Here is a 25,677-nt window from a genome sequence, read left to right on the forward strand (position 1 = left end):
TAACTGTACCACGTTTGATGCAGGCAAAACGGCGGGCTTTTCGCTAGTTATAAAAATGCACAAATGTGCAAATGTACAGTTAAATATGAATCAGAGATTGTGGTGAATAATAATTTCACTCATAGCCTGTCAAATTACATATCTCATTGTTCTGAAACAACTTTGCCAATCACAATGATGCTGATTGTTGTCTGATTTCTGCAGAGTATCACAAACTGAATGCCATGGACTTCAAATCTGCAGCCAGAGGCAGATGCTGTATTTTTTATATAACTGATTTCACTTGTGTGTGTGTGCTTATTTAAATATTAAACACAGTTTTGCCTTTTCCCTTCTTATTTTTAGACCTTTGGTTTTAGCCCAAAGTCTACCTCACTTTGTTTATTGGTCAATACAGGTGATTTTGAGCTAATAGCTCTACTACTAACTCCTACATTTCCCACAATACTTTATGTACTACTCTATATAACAGCAGCTACAAACCGGAAAACTTAAAAAGAGAGAATTCAGTACTGAATTGATGCTTACATTCAGATTTATTCTTTAAAATTAAAATCACCCTCCATAGCTGCGACAGCTACATTGTCCATTTGGCTTAAAAATCCACTGACAGTCTGTTCAGTAATTCAGTCTGCCCTCACCTGTCTTTCTGAGGGAGTAAGGGGATTAACACTCTAAATCTCACATGCCTCACAAATAACCCCAGATACACAACAACTATGCAACTATGTGAATACCATTCCTTACACATGCACAGACGCATTAGGATATTTTCACAGTATCACCCATTACCACCCTTTGAAGTGTGCAAGTTGCTAATGGTTTCCCTATTTAGGGAGAGTCTGTGGTCTGTCTGTCCATTAGCTGGCTAACACACTCTGCTGAGTAAACACAACACTTCCAGTGCTCTTGTCCTCTATTCCTCTCTCCCACGCCCACCTTCATTTGTCAGATGAAAGCAGTATGTTCAGGTTTGTTATATATTTCTGTTCATTTCTGCATGTATGAATGCAGAATCACATATCTGTGATTATCTGAACTTGCTGAATAAAGTAGGGGACTGAAAGAGATTAGGTGATAAGACAATTAATTACTTGTGAGTCTCAAAAAAATCTGAATAGAATTGAAATGGAAATATTTCAAGTCTTTTTAAATTCAGTATCTCAGATTTTTTAGAATATTTTTGAGGTCAATTAAAAAGTGATGTACAGCACAGCAATGTAGACCTTCTGAAAAGTATGTTTTTTATATACTCAGTAAATGGTTGGGGCTCCTTTACTATGAATTGTGCTTGATCAGTGTGTGGCACTGCTGATGAGTCACTGAAGCCCAGGTTGCTTTGATACCAGCCTTAAGCTCGTCTGTATTTTTGGGTCAAGTGTTTCTCATCTTCCTCTTGACAATGCAGTTGGCTGGCCAATCAAGCGCAGTAATAACATGGTCAGCAAACCATTTTGTAGTACTGTTGGCACTGTCGGCTAAGTCCTGCTGGAAAATGAAATCAGCATTTCCAAAAGCAATCACTGAGTGTTTTTCCTCCAGAAAGACTAATCTTTTCAAGCTGTTGCATCTCCCTCTTTATAATCTGAGCTCCTGTACTGATATATTATTGGACATTAATACCAATATATCCCAAATTCATGAATTAACTTTTCTTGACGATAAACTCGAGGCTGCTGTCATTTTTTTTCTACCACATTTTTTGTCGGTTTTCCATTAATGTGCTTTAAAATAGCACTCTCTGAACAGCCAGCCTTTTCAGCACAGACCTTCTGTGGTGCATCCTCCTTGTGGAGGGTGTTGATTATCATCATCTGGACAACTGTTAAGTCAGCAGTAGTTTGATTGTAGTTTGATGAAATGATCTAGACCAAGTTTTACATTTATTTACTGTTACTGTTTGAATAGAAATTTAATTAAACACAAAATCAAGTAATCTAATAATATTAATGAACTAGATTTATAAGTTGCATGTGGTAAGCTATAATCACAAGAGAGGCTGGAAATATTTCATTTTACATGTACTAAGAATATGTTTACGTTTTTGAAAAGAAAAAAATGCCTTTTCAAGATATTCTAATACTTTAAATGCTCCCCATTTCCCTTATACAAAATACAGCAGACAGAGAAATATGACACAATTACTTTACTTTGCAACATGCCTAAAACAATGTCTAAAAACAGGGAGAAGATAGCAATTTTCTTTTCTCCATCAGCTGAACTAGCACTGGAAGAACTGGAGTAGCTCAGGAAACTCTGCCCTCAGAGGAGACAGAGAAGGCAGAGAGGGTGAGTAATAGCAAGTCAAAGTAAAAACAAGAGTGAACTTTGAACAGGTTTTTACTCAATGTAAGGAGTTACAGGACTTGAGAGGGGTCAAAAGTTTAAAAGTTATCTATTGTCACTTTAATGGAAGCCTTTATCGAGAGTGTCGTACAGCATGACAACTCATGCATGGTACATTTTTTTTTAAAGTCTTTAAAAGACAACTAAAAGCCCAAAAATTGTCAAGACTGAATTTAAAATGGTGATGCTGATACTGTCATTACTTAAATATAAAGAGCGTTAGGAAAGAATGATTGTTTGAAATTACTACTTTTACCTACCTGAGTCAATTCTTGACAAGCTACAATCAGGGGTACATTTCAGAGCGAGTGCAGTTTTTTTTTAATACAGAAAACATGTTCTTTGTTGTAGTTAATTTGTATTAGAAAATGTATTACCAAACTGGAAAACTGACTCAGTGCAAACTCGGTGAACCACTCAAACACAGAACTGTTCATATTCGACATGACACCAAATCGAGGGTGTCAAACATATGGCTGTGTTCAATCCAGCCCACCAGATGGCTTTGCAAAGTGCAGAAATTGCAGAGAGGCTATGATTTATTTATTCATTTTAAATAAATGTATTGCTGTTTCTGCTTTGATGATGTCATCTTTACTACACAGAAGTGGAACTGCATGGAAAGTAAAAGTTCTTCTTCTTGATCCCAACAACACGTGTGACTCGTGACGATTGCTTTATTTATGTATTATTTTAGCTTTTTTGCTTTCTCCAAAGCACTCTACATGTGAAGGTTGCAACTTTGTGGTTTGGCTGTAATTTGAAATTTTCAGTGCACATGCAGTGAAAGGAGACCGGCTGAATTGTGTGAAACTAAAGGCTTGACTGTACAACTACAGACTATACTCACGTCCCATGCAGTCAAAGAATCAGGCCCCACACTGGGCTTTTAGGGCAGCACTTTGCACTGTGTCCTTCGCAGAATGCCAAAGAGCACTCGTCTCTCCTCTGCTCTCACAGTTAATCGATAGCATGCATTTCTACCTCCTTAGTAAAAAGCAAAGAGGCTGCTGGTGCACAGTGCATGAGCGTATTTATGTGTTCATGAGTGCACGCCCGGATGTGTGACTGTGCATTCTCCTAATAACAAACATTCATAGACAGGCACACATATACCCACTCTGACTAAACCATTCATACTCAAAGATGGACACTAGTAGTAACCGGAATGCTGGCATATTCTATCCATCACCCAAGCTGCTGAAATAGAGGAGCGTGGTGGGGTACTGGCTGAGCAGATAAATCTATAAATCAGATTTGATGCTTTCTGTCTGGCCATTGCTCTCTCTCGCGCACGCACACGTGTGTTTCTTTCTGCAATTTACTAAGTCAGCATCTCTGCTTGTCCCAGACACAGATTAAAAAGCTGAAACTGATCTGTGATCAGTCATGCTGTAATCCCCTCACGTTGGGCATCATCATTTCATCTCTAGACAACTGTCAGAGATGCCAGCAGACTGGATCAACGTTTATGAAGTAATAATATTAAAACTAATTTCCAAATATTTCCATTTGGGCTCACATTAAAAAATGTAACGCTTACTGTGAATGTCAGTGGTGAGCATTCATTAACCAACAGTTTAATGGGGAATTAATGAAAGTCCAAATTAATCAACTGGGCTGCTAACGGATTGACCTAACTCAATCTGGCCTGCTGGCTTTAATATTATCTTTGTGGCACTCTCAGCAGCTCTAAATTGAGCACATTGTTAATAAACTCACACTGTATATATTAATTAGTAATTTGACCTCTTTTTAAAAAGGTCAGAATTAACCACAACTACTGCTGGAGTGCATTTCAACAAACAGTGTTGTGTGTGTGTCTTTGTGTTTCTATGTGTGCAAGCAGGGCCATCAAAGTAAAAAATTTATGTTACACATCACAATCTGTTCCCAGGAATCTAAACCCTTTCAAGAACTTGGGCAGTTTACTCTTACTTAACAAGCAGAATGTGAATGATGTATTAGTTCAAGTCCAGATATTAAATCCAAGCAACTGGCCCACATTTTATTAAGCTAGTAACTGAAAGGCAAGGACTAATCAAATGCAAGCTATTAGAATCCAATTTAGACAACTGATCTTTTTAAATAGCTTTAGCTGATTGATACAGAGCTGAAACACAAGCTTGAGCAATCCAGAACAAGTGAGTTTCCAAAAGCGCGTCAGTTGTTTTTCCATCTACAAGCTCAGACTCTGACTTTGATTTAATGTCACAAGTCTGGAGTGAACAAAATTTAAGCATTCAGGCAACTGACATACCTTTTAAGCAATGTGCACTCAATAAAACACAATCAGGACAGTCAGATTACCGGACAAGTTGCCTGCAATCAGTTGCTGAAGCCTTGAAGTGCCAATAAAATAAAATAAAAAACTGTACTTGGCAGACAGCAACACTGATCAAAAATCTAATACATTGATGTCCTGTGGCATGAGTTTGGCAACACAGTCACTGTAGATTATGCATACTCACACTAATATCTAGAGCTGAACATGGCAGACAAAAATATGTGGCCCCTTCCTGCGAGCCATCTTTTCCAGAAGGTCCCATTACTTAATGCCAAATTCTCCTTCAGGTCAGTCATGGCCCATTGAAAGATGCTTTCCCCCTCTCTTATAAAAACTCCTCAGCAATCTTCCCCAGAAATGGGGATTCAGTGCAGAGTAGCACTTGCCTGCATGCAGTAGAGCTGTCAAAGTAAGGTCTGAAATTTCTTATCCAACCTTTTCGAGAGTCTAAAATGATTATACGGTGATTATCATTATTCTGCTCCAGAAGAGTTGACAATTGAAGATGTGTCTCTGTGTCTGTGATGTCACTCTGTAAATTCTCCAGCCACCTTTTGAAGAAGCGTACAGCTGCCATTAATTCACACAATGTGTTGCCACGGTATTGGAGCTTGGGATTTAATGCACACAGTTGAGATGTTCTGACTACCAAGAAAGCCCCCAAAATCCCACTATAGCCTGGCTTTACCATTCTTCTATTCTAACAAAAACATCTCTAGGTCTTTTCTGACTGCCAGAAATCTCTTCAGGATCCATCCCTTACTGAGCAGCCTCACATTGTTGTGGAGGAGTAAGTCATCACAAACTGCAGTGAAATGGGAAAAAAAATGTAAGAGCCACTGCCTGAACTTAAAATGCACATACTAATGTCTTATGGTTTAAAAGAAGAAACCAACCAACAAAAACGGGTGCTTTAAAAGTACATTGTTGAGTTTATTTATTTTTGTGTGAGCTTTTACATTTAGAAATACTGTACGCATTAAATTATTATTGTGCAGTGAGTTGTTACATATAAATACCAAAATACGTCTGTAAATAGTTCTGTATGCAGTCATTCATTTAGAGTCAGATATGTCAACAATGTGTCAGAAATGCTCTGGACTGCAACAGACACTTGCTCCTTGCCACCTATAAAAAGCAATTATACAAGATCAACAATCCACCAACCCCTGTAAGGATCGCTGTAAAAAGACAGCGCTGAGGGGCAAATGCGACTCTATATTACTTTTACACTATATATACTACTTTCAATGTTATTTAAATTTTATTATTTACTTTTTTGCTGTTTCATAGCAGTATGACAACAGGTGTGGATGGTGTTCATGAAGTCACACTGTGGACTGTTTGCGAGACAAATGTGCAGTTGCTGTCTACACCTGCAACACACTTTTACTGTACATCAGCGGTCCCCAACCCCCGGGCCTCGGACCGGTACCGGTCCGTGAGTTGTTTGGTACCGGGCCATGAGAGTTGAGGCTCAGGTGTGAAATGTATGGTTTTCAGGGTTTTTATCAGTTTTATCATACAGATAGTTATAATGTCCACAATATTTAAACTATTCAAATACAAATTTTATTTGTCACATTCACAGCACAACATATAATGAACATGCAGTGAAATTCTTGTGTTCTGAACCACAGACAGGGTGGAGACATAGCCGTGCCACTCCAGGGCTGATTTTTTTTTTTTGGTTTTTTTTGCATGGGGGGACCCTAGACAGGACATTTACTGGATAAGAGGTGGGAATCAAACTTAGGATACCCGCTCCAGAGGTGTGTAGTCTTTCCACTACACTATCCAGTGGCTCCAATAGTGAAGACAAGGCTCATTTAGTATCTATAATTTAGGAGCTGATATGAATTTCTCTGTCAGTGTAATGTAAATTGGCCCAGCATCACACTACACTCTGCTACCTTTAACATGACAACAATGTCAACAATAAGAAAACTGATAAATCTATAAACCACTTTCTTTGCTTTGAATAATGTGCACTTACAACTGTCTACATTCAACTATTACTATCATATTATGGATCAATAGAAAACTGATCTCAAAATAAAACAAGTTCAAAGTCATTGTATTGTGTACGGAGGTATAACACAACATCAATAGCAATGTAAGAAGAAACCACCATAGACACCCCAATGCCTTTATTCCCTGGCTTTCTCAGCACAAACTTTCTGTCTTTGTGTAGGTTGAACTTGGATTAATCTGGGAAAAAAGACATCTTCAAAGGCTGCCTTCTTTGTGTTCTCTCTGTATGCAAATTTAATCTAAGCTGATTTATTCTTTCAGGTTATGTTTTGATTCTGCAAGAGCACTCTCCTTCTGTAACCTTAATGAATCCTACTGTATTTTGTATTTTTGTAGCTGTTTTTTCTTGATTTTACACATGTGTATATACTGTAATTATGATGGACAATCTGTTTCTGGGTCTTCCTGGGTCTGTTTGAGCAGCTTGTGTTTAATTGTTAGTCCTCAGTTTTGAACTTTCTGGTGATATACCCAACTGCAAAGGTTGGAAGATTATGTTTTCTTCCTGATTGAACAGTTAGAGTAGTTGTGGTTGTTCTTGTGCAAGTGACTCACTTCACTTTTCTTTGCCATTTTCTGTGAATGTCCTAGTTGACCTAATAACCCATCCTAACTACCTGCTTTGTGAGTAACCACATGTATAGCTGATTCTGTGTTTCAATTAGACATGCAAAGTTTCACAATGAGAACCTGTCCACCTACCTTAGGTTACCAATCAGACAGATATTGTGAAATTTCTGAAGGTACATTTTAATTTGTATTATTTGCCATTGTGCAAAATCAGATTTTTTTTAACATTTGTTTAACATTTCATTAAATACCAGTGGAAACCATCATCATTTGCAAATATTTTAACTATCCTGATACTTTTTGGTGTATCTGCATTCCAAGTTCCTCCAACCAAATACTATTACTGAAAGAAGTATGTTACTCCACACTTTAAGAAAACAAAATGTCAAATATAATAAACTTTGGAAACTCCATGACCTAATTTCATGCAAGACCAGGCTACTCCGTTTTTCTTCTTTTCCACACATTATCTTATTCTATCCCTGCAAAACTGAAATGAGTTTGGCATCAAAGAGCTCCAAATTTAGTCTGAAAACAGACTGGGGCACTGCATCCGTGACATGGTCACCCAACAGAGGCTTACTACAGTTGTCGAGTGAATTTAGTTGCTTTGTCAGTGTAATGTTGACCTGATAATCTTGACAACCCAAAGGAGAAATGAAATGTACATGAAGAGGAGGAAGAAAAATGAAGCAGGTCAAAGTGAGAGGCAACCTGAGTAAATAAAAAACAGGCTGACATTTGAAAGTGAGAAATGAGGGAAGAAGAGAAACGAGCACATCTGCAAAGATAGATGGGGAACAAGACAAGGAGAAAAAAAAGGAGAAGAAAGCCACAGAGAGAAAAATATAGATGTGGGCAGGTAAATGAAAGGTATAAGGTTTAAAAAGGAAGCTGTGACCCCTGCCTTAGCTCGCACTGTAACGGCACCTTAACGCAGTGCTAATGGTCCTCATTCACATCTAGCCTCGGCTCTTTTTGTCTTGTAGACACACAACGCAATCTTACGAATCGCAAAAATCCACATTTAGCCTTTAAGTGCACAGATATACACAACGACACAAGTATGCAGTCATCTGAAGTGACTCTTTGCCTTATACACACACACAAAAAGATGGGTTAGAGGCAGAAAAAAAGCAAATACGCACAAACTTATTTCATAAACACGTAGTGTTTTGTGAGAGGTGAGGCACTGTACACCCTGGACAAAATGACAGGCAGCAGGATAGGGACAGAGAGACAAACAACCAGGCCCACTTGTAATTACACCTCCACCGGTTACATATGGATACAAATATACACCCGACAATGTAAGTTAAACCAAACAAACCTGCGCACAATTTTGGAATTCTCAAATGCATCTAGTTGCACACTGAAAATCCATTTCCTCTCTCTCACACACACACACATTCACTCAAGCACTCCCAGGGAACACAATGAACATTTGTCCATTTTACAGCACGGCCCAGAGAATCCAAACATGCAGACACACCGGCACACACAGTCCGATCCCTTTCCTCCCCAGCCTGCTATACCGGAGGCTATGGGGGCCTCCAGTTACATTTCTTTCCTTATTTCTTTCTCTCCCCTTTATTTCAGCAAACAATCACACATGCACCACAGTGAGGAACACACTGACCAAGTTACGCACTGTGTCAGGACATGCACACACATACTGTAGCCATAGCTGGACTGGCCATCGGGCATACCGGGCACCCGGTGAGCCGATGGTGATTTTTTGTTTTTATGGGCTGATGGGTTTTTTTCTTTATTTTTTTCGTAACGGTATAAACATTGAAAGGTGGTGGATTGGCCAGATGCTGGGAGATGTGTAAAAATAACTAAATTGTTTGGTGGTGGCTATGGCGGAGCTTCCACAGATTGAGTAACATTAGTGAGTGGTGGAGGCCAGCAGGTGCAACACGCTGGCAGGTGGATGACAGAAAGGTGAGGCAGGCGGAGGAGAGACCGAGGCGGCCACCGGTGTTACGGTCCGATTTTCAGGTGAACTGAATTTCAGGTAAGAAGTTATGACCTGCAGTCTATCTGGGTCAGATATAAACCAAGTTTAGGTGAAGTTTATTTTCGTTGTGCTGACTTTTTACAGTCAGTTACAATAACGCGTACTGAAGAAGAAGAAACCAGCGGATGTCGCGTTAAACAACAGCAGCAGGTTTAAGCTTGATAAGCTGTTGTTAGAATGTATTTAATATTACTTTCTAGTATCAGCTGATCTTTGCTGGAGCCACAGCCGTAAAAGCTGCTGGTCATGATATCGGTTTGGTTATCTGGTGAGAGGGAAACATGAAGATGAAACCAGGAGATGTCCTTACTGAATCATGAGAGCTGAACAGGTGATGGAGAAACAGGTTTACCTTTTAGGTGACATGAATGAGTTGAAGGGAAGCTTTGAACTGTTTCTGAGAGACAACTTACACCAGGATCCTTTTCTATGTAGCTGACAGCTGGTAACTGTGCAGGGGCAGGTCTAGCAAAGTTTTGCCAGGGGGGCCAGGTAGGGCATTGACAGGGAAAGGGGGGCACAAAGAAATACTTTTCTTTCTTATTCTCATTTAAATTGTCTGGCTTTTAATAAATAATTATCTGGATCTTACAACCAAAGTTTTTATGTGATGTAAAATGTATAAAAATCCATTATTGTACAATTTTTATTTATTGTACATTACTGTAAAAAAAAATTTCAGGGTCCCATCATAATTTCTTCAGAAGTAAGTACTGTATATGATGCCAGTATTTTCCCACATTTTCTAGATACTGTACTAGTACTTTGTGTAAAATGCCATCAAAAAGTCAATTAAGTTTTATTCTTTCTCACCTGTCTTTCTGTCTCCTTTCACTTTTTAAAGGTTGTCATGTTAGAAATAAATATTTTTGCCCTGCCATGCTGTTTATTGATGTGGCAAATGAATAGTTTATGAAAATATATCTAAATCTGTCATTTATTATTTTTAATATTCAGTAATGATCATGTCTCTTCTTTGTATTTATTTCAGGTTTCCACCATGTGTTGTAGATAGTTCAGGAGGTTAACTCGACCAAGCAGTCTTTGGGTTTCAGCTAAGTACTGTTTAGAATAGCAGAACAGGGAGGATGGTGTAGGTTTAAGTTTATTAGATTGATACATACATATACCAACAAGGCAGTGTACATCACTGTCACAACAGCGTTTGTTTTCATTTAAAGGCTTTATGGCTTTTCCTATAATACCTGGTGGGCCGGTCTCTAGTCAAAATGCCCGGGCCGATTTTTTATCCCAGTCCAGCCCTGACTGTAGCTTCTCTATACTGAAATAGAGATGCGCACACAGGCACACACAGAAAAGCACAGGAGCACAAGGTTATGTATGTGTGAGTTGCCTGGCTGGCTATGTTCCCATTCTGACTGTGAGCTTTTGCTTGGAGTCTAAAGTGAAAAAAGGGGGTTGTTTTTTATTTTTTGGTTTTTTTCAATGGAAGTAGCTCAAAGATTAATTCACTTAATCTTGGCCTGTAAATGGGGTATTCAAGCGGCTTAAAAAACAAATTGAATGCAAAGGCTGAGAGTAATAACAGCATTTGTCTTAGCTGCGGCACAGTGCCCTTTTCCACAGTACTCTTCCACATGAGCCGGTGACTGGATATTCAAGGTCCATTATGAAAGGTGTGGACTTGGAAGTGTATTTGCACATGGATGGTGCAAATGCAGACACACAAAGCTACTATCTTATATGCATACAGTCCACATTTTGACTGCACTAATAACCATATGCACTTCACAGGTGAGAAAAAGGTGGAAAGCTAAAGATGTAGTGGCACTCGACGACACTGTAACAGTCGTGTAGATATGTGCGCGTGTACAACTCAGACAGATGAACAGATGTTGCGCTGTGGATTTTAATATATAATCCCCATATTCATTATGTCACCCAGGAGACACATGCAGATCCTAGTGTGCAAGTTTCAGAATATAGGTTAAATGGAAAAAAAGGAAAACAAACGTAAAGCAACAGTTAATAATTCTCCATGAATAAACCATTCAGCCAAACTCTATTTCTTTCTATATTTAAAAAAAAGAATTACAACAACTTTGCACTGCATGAACACTGCCAAACTCTTGAATAATGACCTGGTAATCTATGCTGATTACTTTCAAATAAGCAGTAACTAATTAGTTAGTGTAATTAACCTCAACCCTCATTAAATCACTGTATGCAACATGTAATGTGCTAACTATTACTAAATAATGTATGTGTGATTAATCAGAGGTTTCTGATGCCGTGTAGCTGCCGCTCACTGAAGCTCCATCTGCTGCCTCCCGTTCCTGAGAGATCGATAATTTAAATTTCTAATATCACACTCAAGTAGCAAAAAGAGGAGTTTGTTTTTTTCTTAATTTGTATTTTTTTCACATCGTTTCTAAGTGTGTGTAACCGGCAGCTTATGCAGAACAGTGGTCACACTAAATGGTACAGTAATATTTAAATGACACCGGGACATCCTGCATCTCTGGAGCTTTAATTGTCATGTGACTTTATAACTAGGCTAACCCATTTTAGCATTTTTTTGTAGTTCACTGTTGCCATCCAATCTTAGATTATTAAAAAGATCACAATAATGATTCTAAAGAATCAATTCCATATTTCAATGTGATAATTACCAAATGGCCCTGGGTGGTTCAAATCATCTTTGATTTGAGGAAACGTGAAGCATGAAACTAGTTTCAACATTAAACTAAAACATAAAGTCAATCAGTGAGTAAAGTGCAGCTCTGTTTTAAAATCCCTGAGAGGTCCATGATGCAAGTGGTGAGGCAGTAATATGACTCTTTAATTAAAACCAATTCCATTTGTAAAAACAAAAATGAAACCCAAAAAATATTTTAATAGCTTTAATAGGGCTGGGTGATATGACCTCAAATGAAAAGTAATTGAACATTTTAGCTGGATTTTGATGCATGAATACACACACACAATCACAGATATATAAATATATTTTCTTCTTCTTCTTCTTTTGTTTGATGTTTTTATTTATTAAAGCCAAAACATGAGTCCAAATTACGAACATGGCACTTTTTTTTTTAACTTTTTTTGTTAAGCTAAGTCGCTATTTTACTTTACCTCCGTGATGTTTCCATGCCACAGAGTGGAAACACCCAGAGCAGAATCATGTGACACTTGGTAGTATGTGTTAAAGGGGAGAGTATATAATGAGGAATGTCTTAATTTATGCATGACTGGAGCAAGAGGATATCGATTAGAGGCTGCGAATGTTGTTTTAGTTTCATTTTCGATTAAATATTCAGCCCTGATCCTTACTACTATTAGTATAGGTAGATTTTCCATAACCTGTTGGCTAATCTTTTTTTTTTTTTTTGCAGCTTTACAAAGCTTTTTAATTTTCCTTACACAATGAAACAGAAGATTCAAAACATTTGAATAGCAACTACATAAGTATAACAGGATTTGGTCGATAGCTCCAGCTTGGCCACTTAAATGAAACATGACTAACAGTAAGTGTAAAAAACAGCAGTTAGTGATTAGAGATGGACCGATCCGATATTACGTATCGGTATCGGTCCGATACTGACCTAAATTACTGGATCGGATATCGGAGAAAAATAAAAAATGTAATCCGATCCATTAAATATCACGAAAGCACCTCACAAAATTTGCAACACGCCGTAACTCACCTCAGAACGTTAGCACTCGGAGCAGTATGCATCACGTGATAGAGCGGCTGTGGCATGCGGGACCTGTCGGTGGTCTGGATAGCATTTGAACTTCGCTAGCAACCCGGCATTTCATCTCCGACAAAGTTATCCCCGAGAGAAGTAAAGCAAGTGTGTAAGTCCATCTCTGAATGTTTGTAAAGCATTCCTGCGTTAAGCTTAACAAGCGATATATGGAGCGACTGCCTCTTCTCGCTGCTACTTCAATCATGAAACTGCTTAACGATCAGCTGATTGGCTTTTCTGTCGCGAGTCCGTGTCTCTGGTTTGTTTTTGGCCCACTTTGCACCAGAAAGAGGAAACCAGCGGCTGAACAACAGCAGCACGTTTAAGCTTGATCAGCTGTTGTTAGAATGTATTTAATATTACTTTCTACTCCAGGATCTTTTTCTACGTAGCTGACGGCTGGTAACTGTGCAGGGGCGGATCTAGCAAAGTTTAGCCAGGGGGGCCGATAGGGCATTAACAGGGAAAAGGGGGCACAAAGACATACTTTTCTTTCTTATTCTCATTTAAAATGTCTAGCTTTTAATAAATAATTATCTGACACCCAAAGTTTTAATTTGATGTAAAATGAATAGAAGTCAATTACTGTATATAGTAACTATTAAGTCTAATATATATACCCTAGTAAGCTATAGTACTTTTTCCTTTGGGAAGGTACCATCTGTGCAGTCTGCAATTTTGTTGAAGAAAGATGTTGAATCTATTTAATATTTCTTGAAAAATAATTGATTTCTGTGCATTTTTTTTCACACTGCATCAAATTAAGGTTGATTACGTCGATTAAGCATCATGAGGTGGAGCGTGAGGGGTGGTTCCCTATTTTTTATTTATTTATTTTTGTTGTTGCTGGGAGTTGGAACCCTATTAGTTAGGTTGCTTAATATTTACGCTAAGTACTCTTTAAAATACCAGAATAGGGAGGATGGTGTAGGTTTAAGTTTATTAGATTGATCAGTAGAGCTGGGCGATAGAACGATAACGATATGTATCGCGATATAACTTTTACTCGATAGAGAAATTAAGCTATCGCGATAGACCTCGCCGCTCTTGTCCTCAAAAAAAAAAAAAAAAAAAGGTCAGCCAATCCAAATTAAGTAGCGCCGAGCCGAACCAATCACAGCTGCAGCGTCACGTCGCGTGACTTGTTACGTACAGCACAAGTGCCAAGCGGCACGTGTGTTTGTTTGGGAAGCAGCCAGCGGGTAATGGAGCCAGCGCGTAATGGAGGAAATGAGTGTGCCGACTAGAAAAATCAACCGAGCGTGACCGAAGAGAAAACAGATGATGGTTCCAATGCCGGAGAGATTGTCAAACAGAAGAGCCATAGAAGTTCCGTAGTGTGAAGGTATTTCGGCTATTTCAAGTCTGACAAAAAACAGAGTAGCGTGCACTGTAAATGTGCCGAAAGCAAGTCTGGAAATACAATGAACTGGTGCATGCGTCACACTGTGCGCCACGTTATTGTTTCGGTGAAATGAATTTCTACAATACTGTTACTGTTAATTCTACTCTCTGCAGTGTTTAAATGCTTACATATACACACAGTTACTGTGTGTATATGGAAAATCTCCGTTTTCAAAAATACCCGTGTACGTGTGGACGTAGCCTCAGTCTCTGACTGGAAGCGCTAATTCGTCATTCGGCTTTTGTCAGACTAAAGTAACTGTTAAAACTGTTTGAAAAGCTCAGCTATACAACAAGGAGAGATTGAGAATTTCCTTTTAGTTCTCAGTTTATTTGATATTGAAAAAAGTTAGTCAGTTTTGTCTGTTCTTCTGTAAAACAAACTAAGATTTATTTTTAGAATTAATATTTTGTTTCTAAGTGGAATTGACAATTTAGTCTGTTTTGTTTGTTCTATTTTGAAACTTAAACGCTTTAGCGGCTGCCTTTTGTGTAGTTTGCAATATTTGCCTTTATTTATCTGAAAAAGTCTCATGTTCCTTGAGTACATCTACCCTGTTGAACTTATTATGGGAAATAAATATTTAAATAAAAACAAGCTGCTGATTATTTCACATTTTACTTGTGAGCAACGGCACATTTAAATCTTACAAATATAGTTATTTGGCTTATATCGTGATAGATATCGTTATCGCCTGAAATGAAAAAAACATATCGTGATATGAAAAAATCTCATATCGCCCAGCTCTATTGATCAGTATTGCTGAACTATGAAATATATTTTTTTGCATACAGGTATAACAGAATAGCTTTAGTGTAGTTGTTGTTTTAAACTTGAGTATGAACTTATACAAAATGCCGCAAGATATTTAAAAAACAGTTTTGTTGATTAAAAAAAACACTATATCGGATTCATATCGGTATCGGACATGAAAAAGTGGTATCGTGCCATCTCTACTAGTGATCATGTACGTGTTGTTGAACTAGTGACACCGATAGTCTTCCTACCACTGTGTGCTGTTCAAGAACATATGCAAGGGGTACAACACTACTCTGGCCGGTGTGTCTAAAGCTTTTTCCTGCTACTCACAGGGACGGCTGTTAGTGCTCTTTCTGACACCGTTGTTTTGGCTCTGGTCATATGGGGTCAGTTCAGGTACAGTGCAATGCTTTTAACTGCTTTTTCCTGACACTTTGCTTTGTCTAGAACAAATCAATTATGGCATTTTGCCAGGATTAATCTAGGGCCAAGAGCCTTTCCCTATCTACATATTATCTCCCTCTAAGTGATCCTACTGCATATGAGGCTAAAGCAAACTGGAATTCGAGTCCATATTATGCTTTTTTGGGGAAATATCCAGTCCTTTGTTTAGTTCCCAGCAAAATAAACAAAAAAGAGTATGTGTTGCCAATAAACTAAATCTAATTCAATCCTTCAAATTGATATGGAAAATATTTTAAAATGAACAGACATGAATGCGTGGCTGTTTAAAGATATATCAAATAAGTTCGTGCAGTTTCACTTAGCTTAAGGCTTGCCTTTTCAAACTCAAGTTACCGTTTAGGAGATTGCTACTGATACTGTCAGATTTCATGTGATTTATTCTGGTTATATGAAATCTGTCTTTAAGAAGTTACATTTTGGGAATGTTTATGACTTACATAAATGAATTAATAGTTAAAAAATTTAATAATGTGGTCAAAATATCATGCAGAGCTTTTTTTTTGTGGACCTGTGTAGGCCAATCCTATGTCACTGTTTGTAGCATGTGTTGCTGCACATGTCATTTTTCTAAAAGTTTTCTGCACTAACAATGGTTCTCAATTGACCAACAGGGCAAAGCACCATTTCTCTAAAAGCTAATTGGTAAATCCCACATAATTCATCTATGAGCTGTACACAGGTAATAAAAACTCAGAGATTATACGCATTAGAATCAGTCAGGAGAGACTCCTGTAGCTCCCAATACGTCTTCAACAGTAAAAACATTTGCAATAAAATGTAAAAAAGAAAAAAAAAAGAAAAAAAGAAAATGCTTTAAAAAATCAGTTTAGGATAAACTGCATACTTAGACTACAAATTGGAAAAATAATTTACTGGATTTTCAGTTGCTTAATCGCCATGAGTGACTGAAGATGCTTACTATTTCTTCTATGTTGAGAACATCAGATTAAAAATAAAGTTGCATTCTTAGACCTTTAATTTATCTGCCATTTTTCTGTAAACAGTATTTGTTTTATTAAAAAAAGATAATTTATTTGGGACTTCCTGGTTTATAGATTACATGAAGTCAATGATAAAGTGACTTTTTAATTTGAAAAGAATTAATTCGATAGTGGGCACCACCAAAGGGAATTGGAGTATCACTGTCCTATTCTCTGACTAATGCAACTGCTGCACTTTGATGCTGCTACAGATTACAATAACAATGATCATTTTTAATGGCAAGGTGTCAGAGAAAATCCTTGCTTCCTGACCATCTTTCCTTGAGGTGTCGTTCTTCATCCTTGTCACTTTTCTCATCGTGGTGCTTCGTCTCTTGTCCTTCTCTTTCCTCCCTTTTGCCTTGCCAGTCTAATCTCCAACTCAGAGACTGCTGTCAAATGAGGTGGACAGATTCTGATGGCTTCTAATAAGAACACATTCCACTAGAATAACTTTCTGATTCTGCACATTTACACATGCAGACACATAGAGCTGCAGTGTTACATACAGTGAAGCATGAATGCTCCAATTTGTACCCAGAGAAGCAGAATTACATAATTATCATACTGCACTCCGTATTATGGGTTTCATTTGCAATTAATACATCTGAAGTTAATAATGTTTAATGAACAGTGCGAGTTTGTGTGCCTGAAGAGGGGAGGGGACAATGGTAGTGTGTATGTGAGCTGCATGGTGTGTGTGTGCTTTTGTCCATGTTACGTTACTGACATTGTTAGGGGAATTATGTAGTATGACTTGTCAGTGCATATTTGTATCACTGTGGCCTTGCTCCCATGATGAAACATTGATAGCCTTGCAGTAGCATTCCTTCCAAGAGAGAAATTTCAATTCGTCGAGGAAAGTGACACACCAGTCTGAGAATAAAGCTGAAGGTAAGAGCAGAAAATGCAGCAGTTCTGGGCCAGTTTTTACTTATACATGTTTGTTAGTCTCATGAACTGTGATATTAATAAGAAAGCCTCTATTTTAGCCCATGAATGCTAATATTTTGACAATACATGTTTGAATATATTGCACAGTGGAATCCAGACCACCTATATTTTCATCTCAACCTTGAAGTAATTAGAAAGTCTGACGCTTTACAAGCACATGAAAACAGAAGAAATTTGGCCATGCAGAAAGAAGAATACATATTTATTATTCTGTAGCAATCAAATTTCAGCAAACTTGTGGCATTTACTACATTATGTGAGCTGTTCAGGTTGTTGTAATGTTAAAACCTTCCTCTACCTACTTTCCCCCACCAGTTTCCTGTTTAACTAAATCTACTTGCAGCTATTGTTCACTTGATATTAAAATGTTTTAACATTTCCAGCAGAGTGTTGCTTACTAAATAGCATTGTGGGAGGGGAAAACAAGGCGTCAGGAATGAGCTACAGTGTCAGAAATAAATTAGTTTCTAAGAAACAAGTTTGCCGTTGTCAAATGATTGCTATGCTTTTTTCAAAAGAGGAATGCATAACACTGAAGAAATAACAAATCTAGATCAGTTGTACCTACAGCAGTGTCAGCCATGCATGCTATGTCTTTCCAGAATAATGCTCATCACAGTAAAATTCTAAACAGTTTGAATAACTCATCGTTATCAATTCATATTGATATTTATAAAATATAATTGTTCAAAGATTCAGAGAGTCTGGAGAAATTTCTGTGTGCAAGGGATGAGACTGAAAATCAATACCTGATGCCCGTTATCTCCAATCTAAAGAGGAGAGGGATCTTATGGTTTGTTATCAGCACTCCGCTCAAAAGGCTGGATCTCTGATGGTATGGGGATGCATTAGTGCCTATGGAGCTGGCACATCTGGGAAGACACTGTCTACACTGAAAGGTAATTAGTGCATCATGAAGCAAATATATGGTAAAGACCCAGACTAGAGCAGGGCGATATGACCAAAAATATTTATCACGATATACATTTGAAAATTTGTGATAACGATATAACTGACGATATAATTGACACTAGACAAAATACTTTACAACTCCACAACTTTATTAGTGCAAAAAAAAACATCAATGTATTTTCACTTAAACAAGCAGCTGTTTTTTATGTGCATTAAAGTTATATAAAAATTTAACAGTGCAAAGTAGAGTCACATTCTTTTAATGTAACTCTGAGGTGTAAAATGATAGTAGTTAAAATCGAGTGTTAAAAATGAGTGTTTCTCTGTCAAATCTGGAGGTGTTACAATGGAAACATTAACTCTTGACCTCTTAACTCTGAACTCCTAGAGGGGCTATGACACCAACAGAGTAAATTCACAGACTCCGCCCCCAGCACGGCTCCAATCGAAGCTGAAGTGAAGCCGTTTCAGAACATTTTGCTCTACATATTCGAGTTGTTTGCCATGCTTGGTAAGTCATTTTTCAAAGATTGTTTCAATTATTATTATGAGCTTTTACTTCTGTGGCTCTTTGGAGTTGAGACAAAGCTGTGTGAAAGGCATTAGCCATGTTGCTCGGTGATAGCATAATATTCTGTTTTAGCTAGCTGAAAGGTATTGTTTGCGGGCAAATACCACAGCCTTGAAAAAAGCTTGCATGTGAATTTTCAGTCAAACTTTTGGTCAAATACACCTAAAACAATGTCTAGAATGTGAAATGTTGGTATAATGGTGCTACTTGAAGCCTGAAAACGATCGCCCATTAAAAAAAACGAGCAAACAGCAGTAGCAGACGTCCTGACTCGATTCTACGTTAGCATAGATCCCTCCAGAGTTTTGTGCACACGGTTTAGGTAAAAATGAAAAAGGTTGAGGTTTTACATTTAGTTCAGTATTACCTGTTGCCTGTGTCCTTGTCTTTTGGGAAAATACTTTACACAAGTAATGGCTCAAAGAGGATTCCTTTTTTTTTTTTTACTGTGCTGCAATTGTTTACTGGATTGTTTGTACCATTAATTAGTGTCAACTAATTTTTATTCAATCTCCGCACAGGATATGCTTGTGAAGATGGAATATGGGGGAGAGCAGAAGTGCGTTGAAGTTCCACAAAGGGATGAATGAAGGACATGCATATTGTATTGAAGAAATAAGTGATGAGAATGCTGTTATTTGCATTTACCAGCTCACCTATGTCAGACCTTTTGATAAACAAAATTCTAATGAAAGTGAGAACATGTATACTGTTACATCTTTCAGAAAATGTTTTGAAATTGTGGTGCACAGTTCAGAATAAATGTTTTTCAAAAACCATTGCATCTTTTTAGTAAATGTTTATTTCCAAAAGAAATTTCTAGAAGTTCAGAACAGTAAAATTCCCGCTTTTTAGAATGAATTAGAAGATAACTCTTACGTAGTTAAACTAAAATACTCTTTGAGAGTTAATATATAAACTCTTAACACCAAGTGTTAAATTATCAACTCCAGACAGATTTGGTGTTTAACACTAAATCAGAGTTAACGTACCAACTCTCCAAAAAGAGTTAAATTAACACTCTCTGGTGTGGACCCATATAGACACTTTAATAGTGTTGAAATCAAATCCGACAGTGTTAATATGGACATGCTGGATTTGCTGTGTATTACCGTGAAGAGTATGATATGGCCCAGCCCTACCCAGGACTGCTGAGCAGCTAGAATCGTATACTATACAAGAATTGAACAACATCCCTCTCCCAAAATTCCAGCAGCTGGTCTCCTCAGTTCCCAGATGTTTGCAGACTGTTGTTAAATGTGTGTGTGTGTGTGGGGGGGGGGGGGGGGGGGGGATCCTTAACAGTTGTAAACTTGGCCCTGTCACATCTTTTATGTGATGTGTTGCTCCCATCAAATTAAAAATGAGCTAATTAAGTTTTCTTAATTTTCTTAAAATTGTACATTATCTTAGCTTAAATATTTTATATGTTTTCTATGTTCTCTTGTGGATAAAATACAAGTGTGGGAAGTGGGCATGTACATGTAGGAAAAATGATGAGAGAAAGACTGAGGAATTTGGAGTAATGTAGGGGTGAGAGAGATGAATCACTACAGTTACAGGTAGGGTTGAGGCAGTGGAAAAATAGGAGATGACTTGCTTTTTATTTTTGCTAGATTTTGTTGAGGAGGCATAAAGGTAGGTGTAAAGGTAGAGGAAGAGCTACAAAGAGAATTAGAAAAGGAGGATAAGCAATCAAGGAAGTGCAAAGGAGCAAAAAAACAGGTGGAAGGCAGCAATTTAGATGGAGGGGGTAGAGCAGAGAAACAGCAGTGCAATTAACATCCACACCTTATTTCCTAGCTCTGGTTCACTTGTCTCAGTGCATGATTAATCCACAAATGTGGACGCACACACACACATTCCCAAAACACAGGCAGGTGCACACATATAAATATCCAAGGGCCAAACATAGCTACACAGCAAGTGTAGTGCTGCTCTAATCTGAGCCTAACCAGTCTGCTTCCTGCAGCCTTAATCCTATCATTATCACCTCCTAATGGGAGCCATCTCAGACACACAAACACAAAAACAAGACAGAGAATTGGCAAGAAGTTGACCCATGTGGTGGTTAAAGGGTTTGCTTTTATAACCATATTCACTCTATATCCCAGTAGAAGAGAATGGAAATGCAATCATTTATTTGAGTGGAAAAAAGCTAAATTTCTTTTTCCAGTGTCAAATGATTTGTTTGGACCAGAACCTGGAAAAACTGCCAGTGATTCACACTCACACAAGAACACTTCTGTGTGCAAATGTCACCATTTGGCTTTATATTGTTTTTTTATATATGTATACTGAAGAACAGGAGACCCTGACTTGTTGCCCTGGAGGTGAAACCAGACTGATGTCTATGTCAAATGGCCTGGCAAGCTTAATGAGATGAGAAAAGGCTAATCTGATTCTATATCAGACAGGCTCTAGGGGCATCCCATTTAACCACCCAGAGTCCCACCAACACACTGACTTAAAGGCACATCCTTTACGTTTTACACACTGGTGCTGTGACTTTTAAAAATTTAATTCTTGTCCTTTACTATGCGAGTAATGAATAGCAGCTTTGCAAAGGAGCGCCAGAGAGTTCAAAGCGAATTAATTAAAATTATAACCTTTAAAGCTAAATAAAACAAGCTCTTCTTGGAATATTTTACAGCCAAGGAAAATATCTGTGCATATAAAATATATTTAAGTATGTTAGCACTGTATATGGACACTGAGCAAATAATCCAGTCGTGAATTTTCTGTGTGAACCAACTTAATCAGAAAAAAATATGGTAAAGAGAAAAATTAAAGTCTGATTGGTTATGAAATGATAATGAAACATTATGGTAGGCAGACCTTGCCTTGACACAGTACATCAACAACAGATTTACATACTGCACAGTGACAGCTCAGTAGAGGATACCACTAAAGTACACCAAGGACAGACATAACCCATTTTTCTTCCACTGCATGTATCTGATGGCTGAGTGTACATCTTATATGTATTTCTGAGTTACTGTATCTATATTTGTGCATGCATGTTCATCTAATTATAACCGTAATTCTAACCCTAACCCAATAAAATGATAGAAAAATGAAACACTTTATTTCATGAGACAGCATGAAGCTTCCCTTTTTGTAAAACTTTGATCTGATTCAAAATGTTTGCACTAAGCGCTGCAAGAGGACGCAATAATAGGGCATGTGTCTGGCCCCAGAGTTAATAAGAAATCAGCCAGCTTCACAGCCAACCAATCACATCCCCCTTCCTCTGAAATAACCTCCCTGTTTGTTTCCCTTCAGGGCTTTAAATCCACACTTAAAATCATTGTTTCCTCTTAACTTTTCACTGGATTGCCTGGTTATATTTACTCCTGTTTCGCTTGTGCTTGCTGCTACCAGACCCCTATCCATCCTTGAGGCATCGCTCTCTCCCTTGGCTGTCAGTGCTTCGGTCCAGATGTTTTTGGAGCTGAATCTTGATCCTCCAGGAGTCTGATCACTACTCCTCTCTCTCTTCCTCTCTCGCTCTCAACTGTTTGTGTCTGTCTCCCTTTTTTGTGGTTTTTGTGTGTCTATGTGTTTGTGCAGTCTGCCCTGCTCCCAGGTTTTCACGGTAGCAAGAAGGCCATTTGGCTCTGTCTTATCTTATTTGGTAACACTTGCCGGATGTCCTCTTGGAGCATATTCTTGTGTTTTTCAGCGTATCACTTTATCATCTCCATTGCATTGGCTTCAGACCACCTTTGCTGTTTTTCAATGTTTTTCTGTTTCTGATCTGTCGAATTCTATGGTGAGTGTACAATTCACAGATTATCATCTATCTTCCTTTAAAGTAAGACCGAGGACTTGTGTGAATGTACCAGCCCGATTAAAAAAGAAAGAAAGAAAAAAAGACTTGATTCAACTTGGATTTGTGAAAACTTAGATGAATTCACAACTAACATGCAAATGAATATAAACCCGCATGAACAGGGGAAAAAATCCTTCCGTCGCTTTTTTGTCTTACACAGAACACACATGCTTAATGTACACTGGAAACACTTACAGACTTGCACATGTTTGCATTATAATATTAAAGGCGCTAGATAAATGGTAAAACACATTCTCACTCACTAATTATAGGAAAATGTAAGAGGTGGCGGCTGATACATTTTTAAAGCGATCTGAAATCTAACTTTTAATGAGACACTGTCCTCTCAGATATAGCGAGGCTCCCCCGGTCAGACCCTCCAGGTGACGGGAGTAAGAGGACTCTGGATTTCCACATCTTATCAAGCGTTGCCACAATGACACCTGATCGTTGTGAGGTCGCTCTTATTAACGAAAGCTTTGTGCGCGAGAAACGCACAGGCAAACTCTTCCAACTCTCCAGGTATCCTTTGCCTCCCGTCACGCTCTCTGACACTGCTTCGCGCGCGTACCCCTGCTCAAGCGACTCGCGGTAGCGTCTCTCCGTTGTTGTCTGTCAGATGGGATGATTAATGAGGCGCGTCCACGGGCACATCCATCCAGGACCTGAGAAGCCCTTGCGATCGCGGGGGGAATCAGTTACACTGAACCCTCAGAGTATCGGCTCAGTCACCGTCAGCAAGATCGCAATGCCACTGAACCAAGGCTGGATAATCCAAGTTAAATAAATAAATAAAAATCAGATAAGACCAGTAATAACGCATTCTATATCAAAACTGTCAGACACGCAGTTACTTCAGTATACTATAAAAGTAGAAAAAGAAACAACTGCGGTCGATATGTTCATAAAATATAAACACTGAATTCCTGGAGTATGTCAGTGACAGTGACAATTAGAGTGAAGAACAAATGCAACACCGGGCAATGTTTAAACAAACTCTCAAGACTGAAATTACAGCGTGGATCGAATAGAAGCCTTCATCAAGTGTTCCAAGAATTAAGCAGTGAAGTGGCGGCTTTACGGGGGGGGGGGGAGCAAATAAAAGCGGAATGCTAATCATCTAAGTTTTCCAATGACCTTAAAAAAAAGGCTTAGGCTTTAATATGCTGAGACCAGTGAGCTTGATGGAGAGTCTAATCAGAATGCAAACTGCACACCATAAAAAAACTAAATCAGACCCTACAAGTAGACAAAACCATTCAAATCAATGCACCCTTAGTTGTTGAGAGTTACAGCTTAGCCCTATTAGACCACAACTCTTTTTAAAAGAAAATGGGCATTCAGCAAAATCTCTTTACTTGGATTGTTTTATGCAAACGCAATAGTCTAAAACCAAATGTAATGTTCTTACAGAACATCAAAAAACAGGAAAGCGCTGAAAATAAAAAGGAGGGGGGGAACCGTTTGTTGGAAGTTGAACCGTTTTCCAACTGTTCTTCTCTCGGGTCCACTTTGATGACTGGGACTCCACAATAAACAGCAAACCACTACTGCCAAACTTAAATGCCATTCACTAATTCTGTGACTATCCCTCAATACTCAAGTAATTTCTGGAGTCCCCTAAAAAAACGCAATTAAACATCTCAGCGGTCATAAAAATCCCGTGCGCCAAAAATAAAGGCACCACAGACCCTAAAGCGCTAACACGTTTAGGCTTGAACTCAAAAGTCGACCCCGCTTCAACCTCTGCCTCTCACTGCCTCTGTCGCCCGGCACTACTAACGTAGCCGTAAACCTCTACCTGTGCCGCTTCTCTCCACAGGCAGATCGTTTGTTTCTCACCCATTCCCACTCTCACCCAAACAGCCCTGGAAGACCATTTCAAAAATACTGAAAAGAACAACTTACGGGTTGTTGGTAGAGCTCCGTGCACACCGCTGACATGACAGAAAATCCATAAAACCACCGGCAATAACAACGTCAGTCCCTGGGCAGGACGGTGCCGGCGCATCTTCACGGCTGCTGTGGGCGCAGGAGAGCGGGAGAGGGGAACACACAGCTGAGTGGCTGTAACGCCAGTCGGTCCGTCAGTCTCGCTTCTCAGTTGAGGACTGGCGGATAGGAGCCCGGCTGCACGGAGTTTCTCTCTCTCTCGCGCGCTCTCTCTCTCCCTCTCCCTCTCTCTCTCCCCAATAAAGAGATGATGTAAGGATGGCGCCAAAACACAGACTGGTCTGTGCTAGCAAAGAGAGCGCACTTATCTCTGCAGCTCTCTCACCTCCCTTGTTTAGCGACTACAACAAAACAGCAGCCGAGTTTCCACCGTCCAAAGGACGACACGAATGGGTGCGGATGTAGCGGACAGCAAATCCTTCAGGAGTTCAAGAAGGCATGACAGTGCACATCTCAAATCCCTGAACTGGTTTCTCCTGGCCAGCGCTCTAATGCTCTGTCCGTGGTGCTGAACTTATCTCAGCCTTTCTCTGCCCCCCACTCTGTCTCTCACACACATACACACGCACACACTCTAAATGCCTTTCCGTTTCTAATAGCCAGACAGTGCCCCCCACCTTCTCTAGGTGGTGGTGTCATTACACTTGTGCATTCCTCTTCTATCCACACATGAAAGCCCTAACAAAAAAAAATACTCGGGACCTGCACTCTCTCTGTCTTGATGTCCTCGCAATCCCCCGTTTGCCTGCATTTAGTGCAAACGAGAGAGAGAGAAAACCCATTTAACTTATCTAATGAAGATTAAATATCACATAATACTAAAGTTCTTCTTGTATACAAATGGTTTTCCCTAACAGACTGGTTTTATTTCAA

General features: G+C 38.8%; 1 protein-coding gene and 1 long non-coding RNA gene across 2 annotated transcripts in view; one reads left to right on the plus strand and one right to left on the minus strand.

The window, feature by feature from the left end:
- The window catches only part of cntnap2a (contactin associated protein 2a), a 405,242-nt gene extending 380,300 nt beyond the window's left edge, over positions 1-24,942 (minus strand). Inside the window, exon 1 of the mRNA XM_080865727.1 lies at positions 24,760-24,942. Within this exon, the coding sequence (XP_080721853.1) occupies positions 24,760-24,862 (103 nt within the window). The 5' untranslated portion in view covers positions 24,863-24,942. The remainder of the gene's footprint in view (positions 1-24,759) is intronic.
- Positions 18,743-19,795, plus strand: LOC308385758. The gene is made up of 2 exons (XR_013969629.1): positions 18,743-18,956; positions 19,538-19,795. It is a non-coding gene; the product is annotated as an uncharacterized lncRNA (long non-coding RNA).
- Positions 24,943-25,677: the final 735 nt, after the last annotated feature.

This window comes from Rhamphochromis sp. 'chilingali' (assembly GCF_963969265.1).
Source record: "Rhamphochromis sp. 'chilingali' genome assembly, chromosome: 18".
NCBI classification, from domain to species: Eukaryota; Metazoa; Chordata; class Actinopteri; order Cichliformes; family Cichlidae; genus Rhamphochromis; species Rhamphochromis sp. 'chilingali'.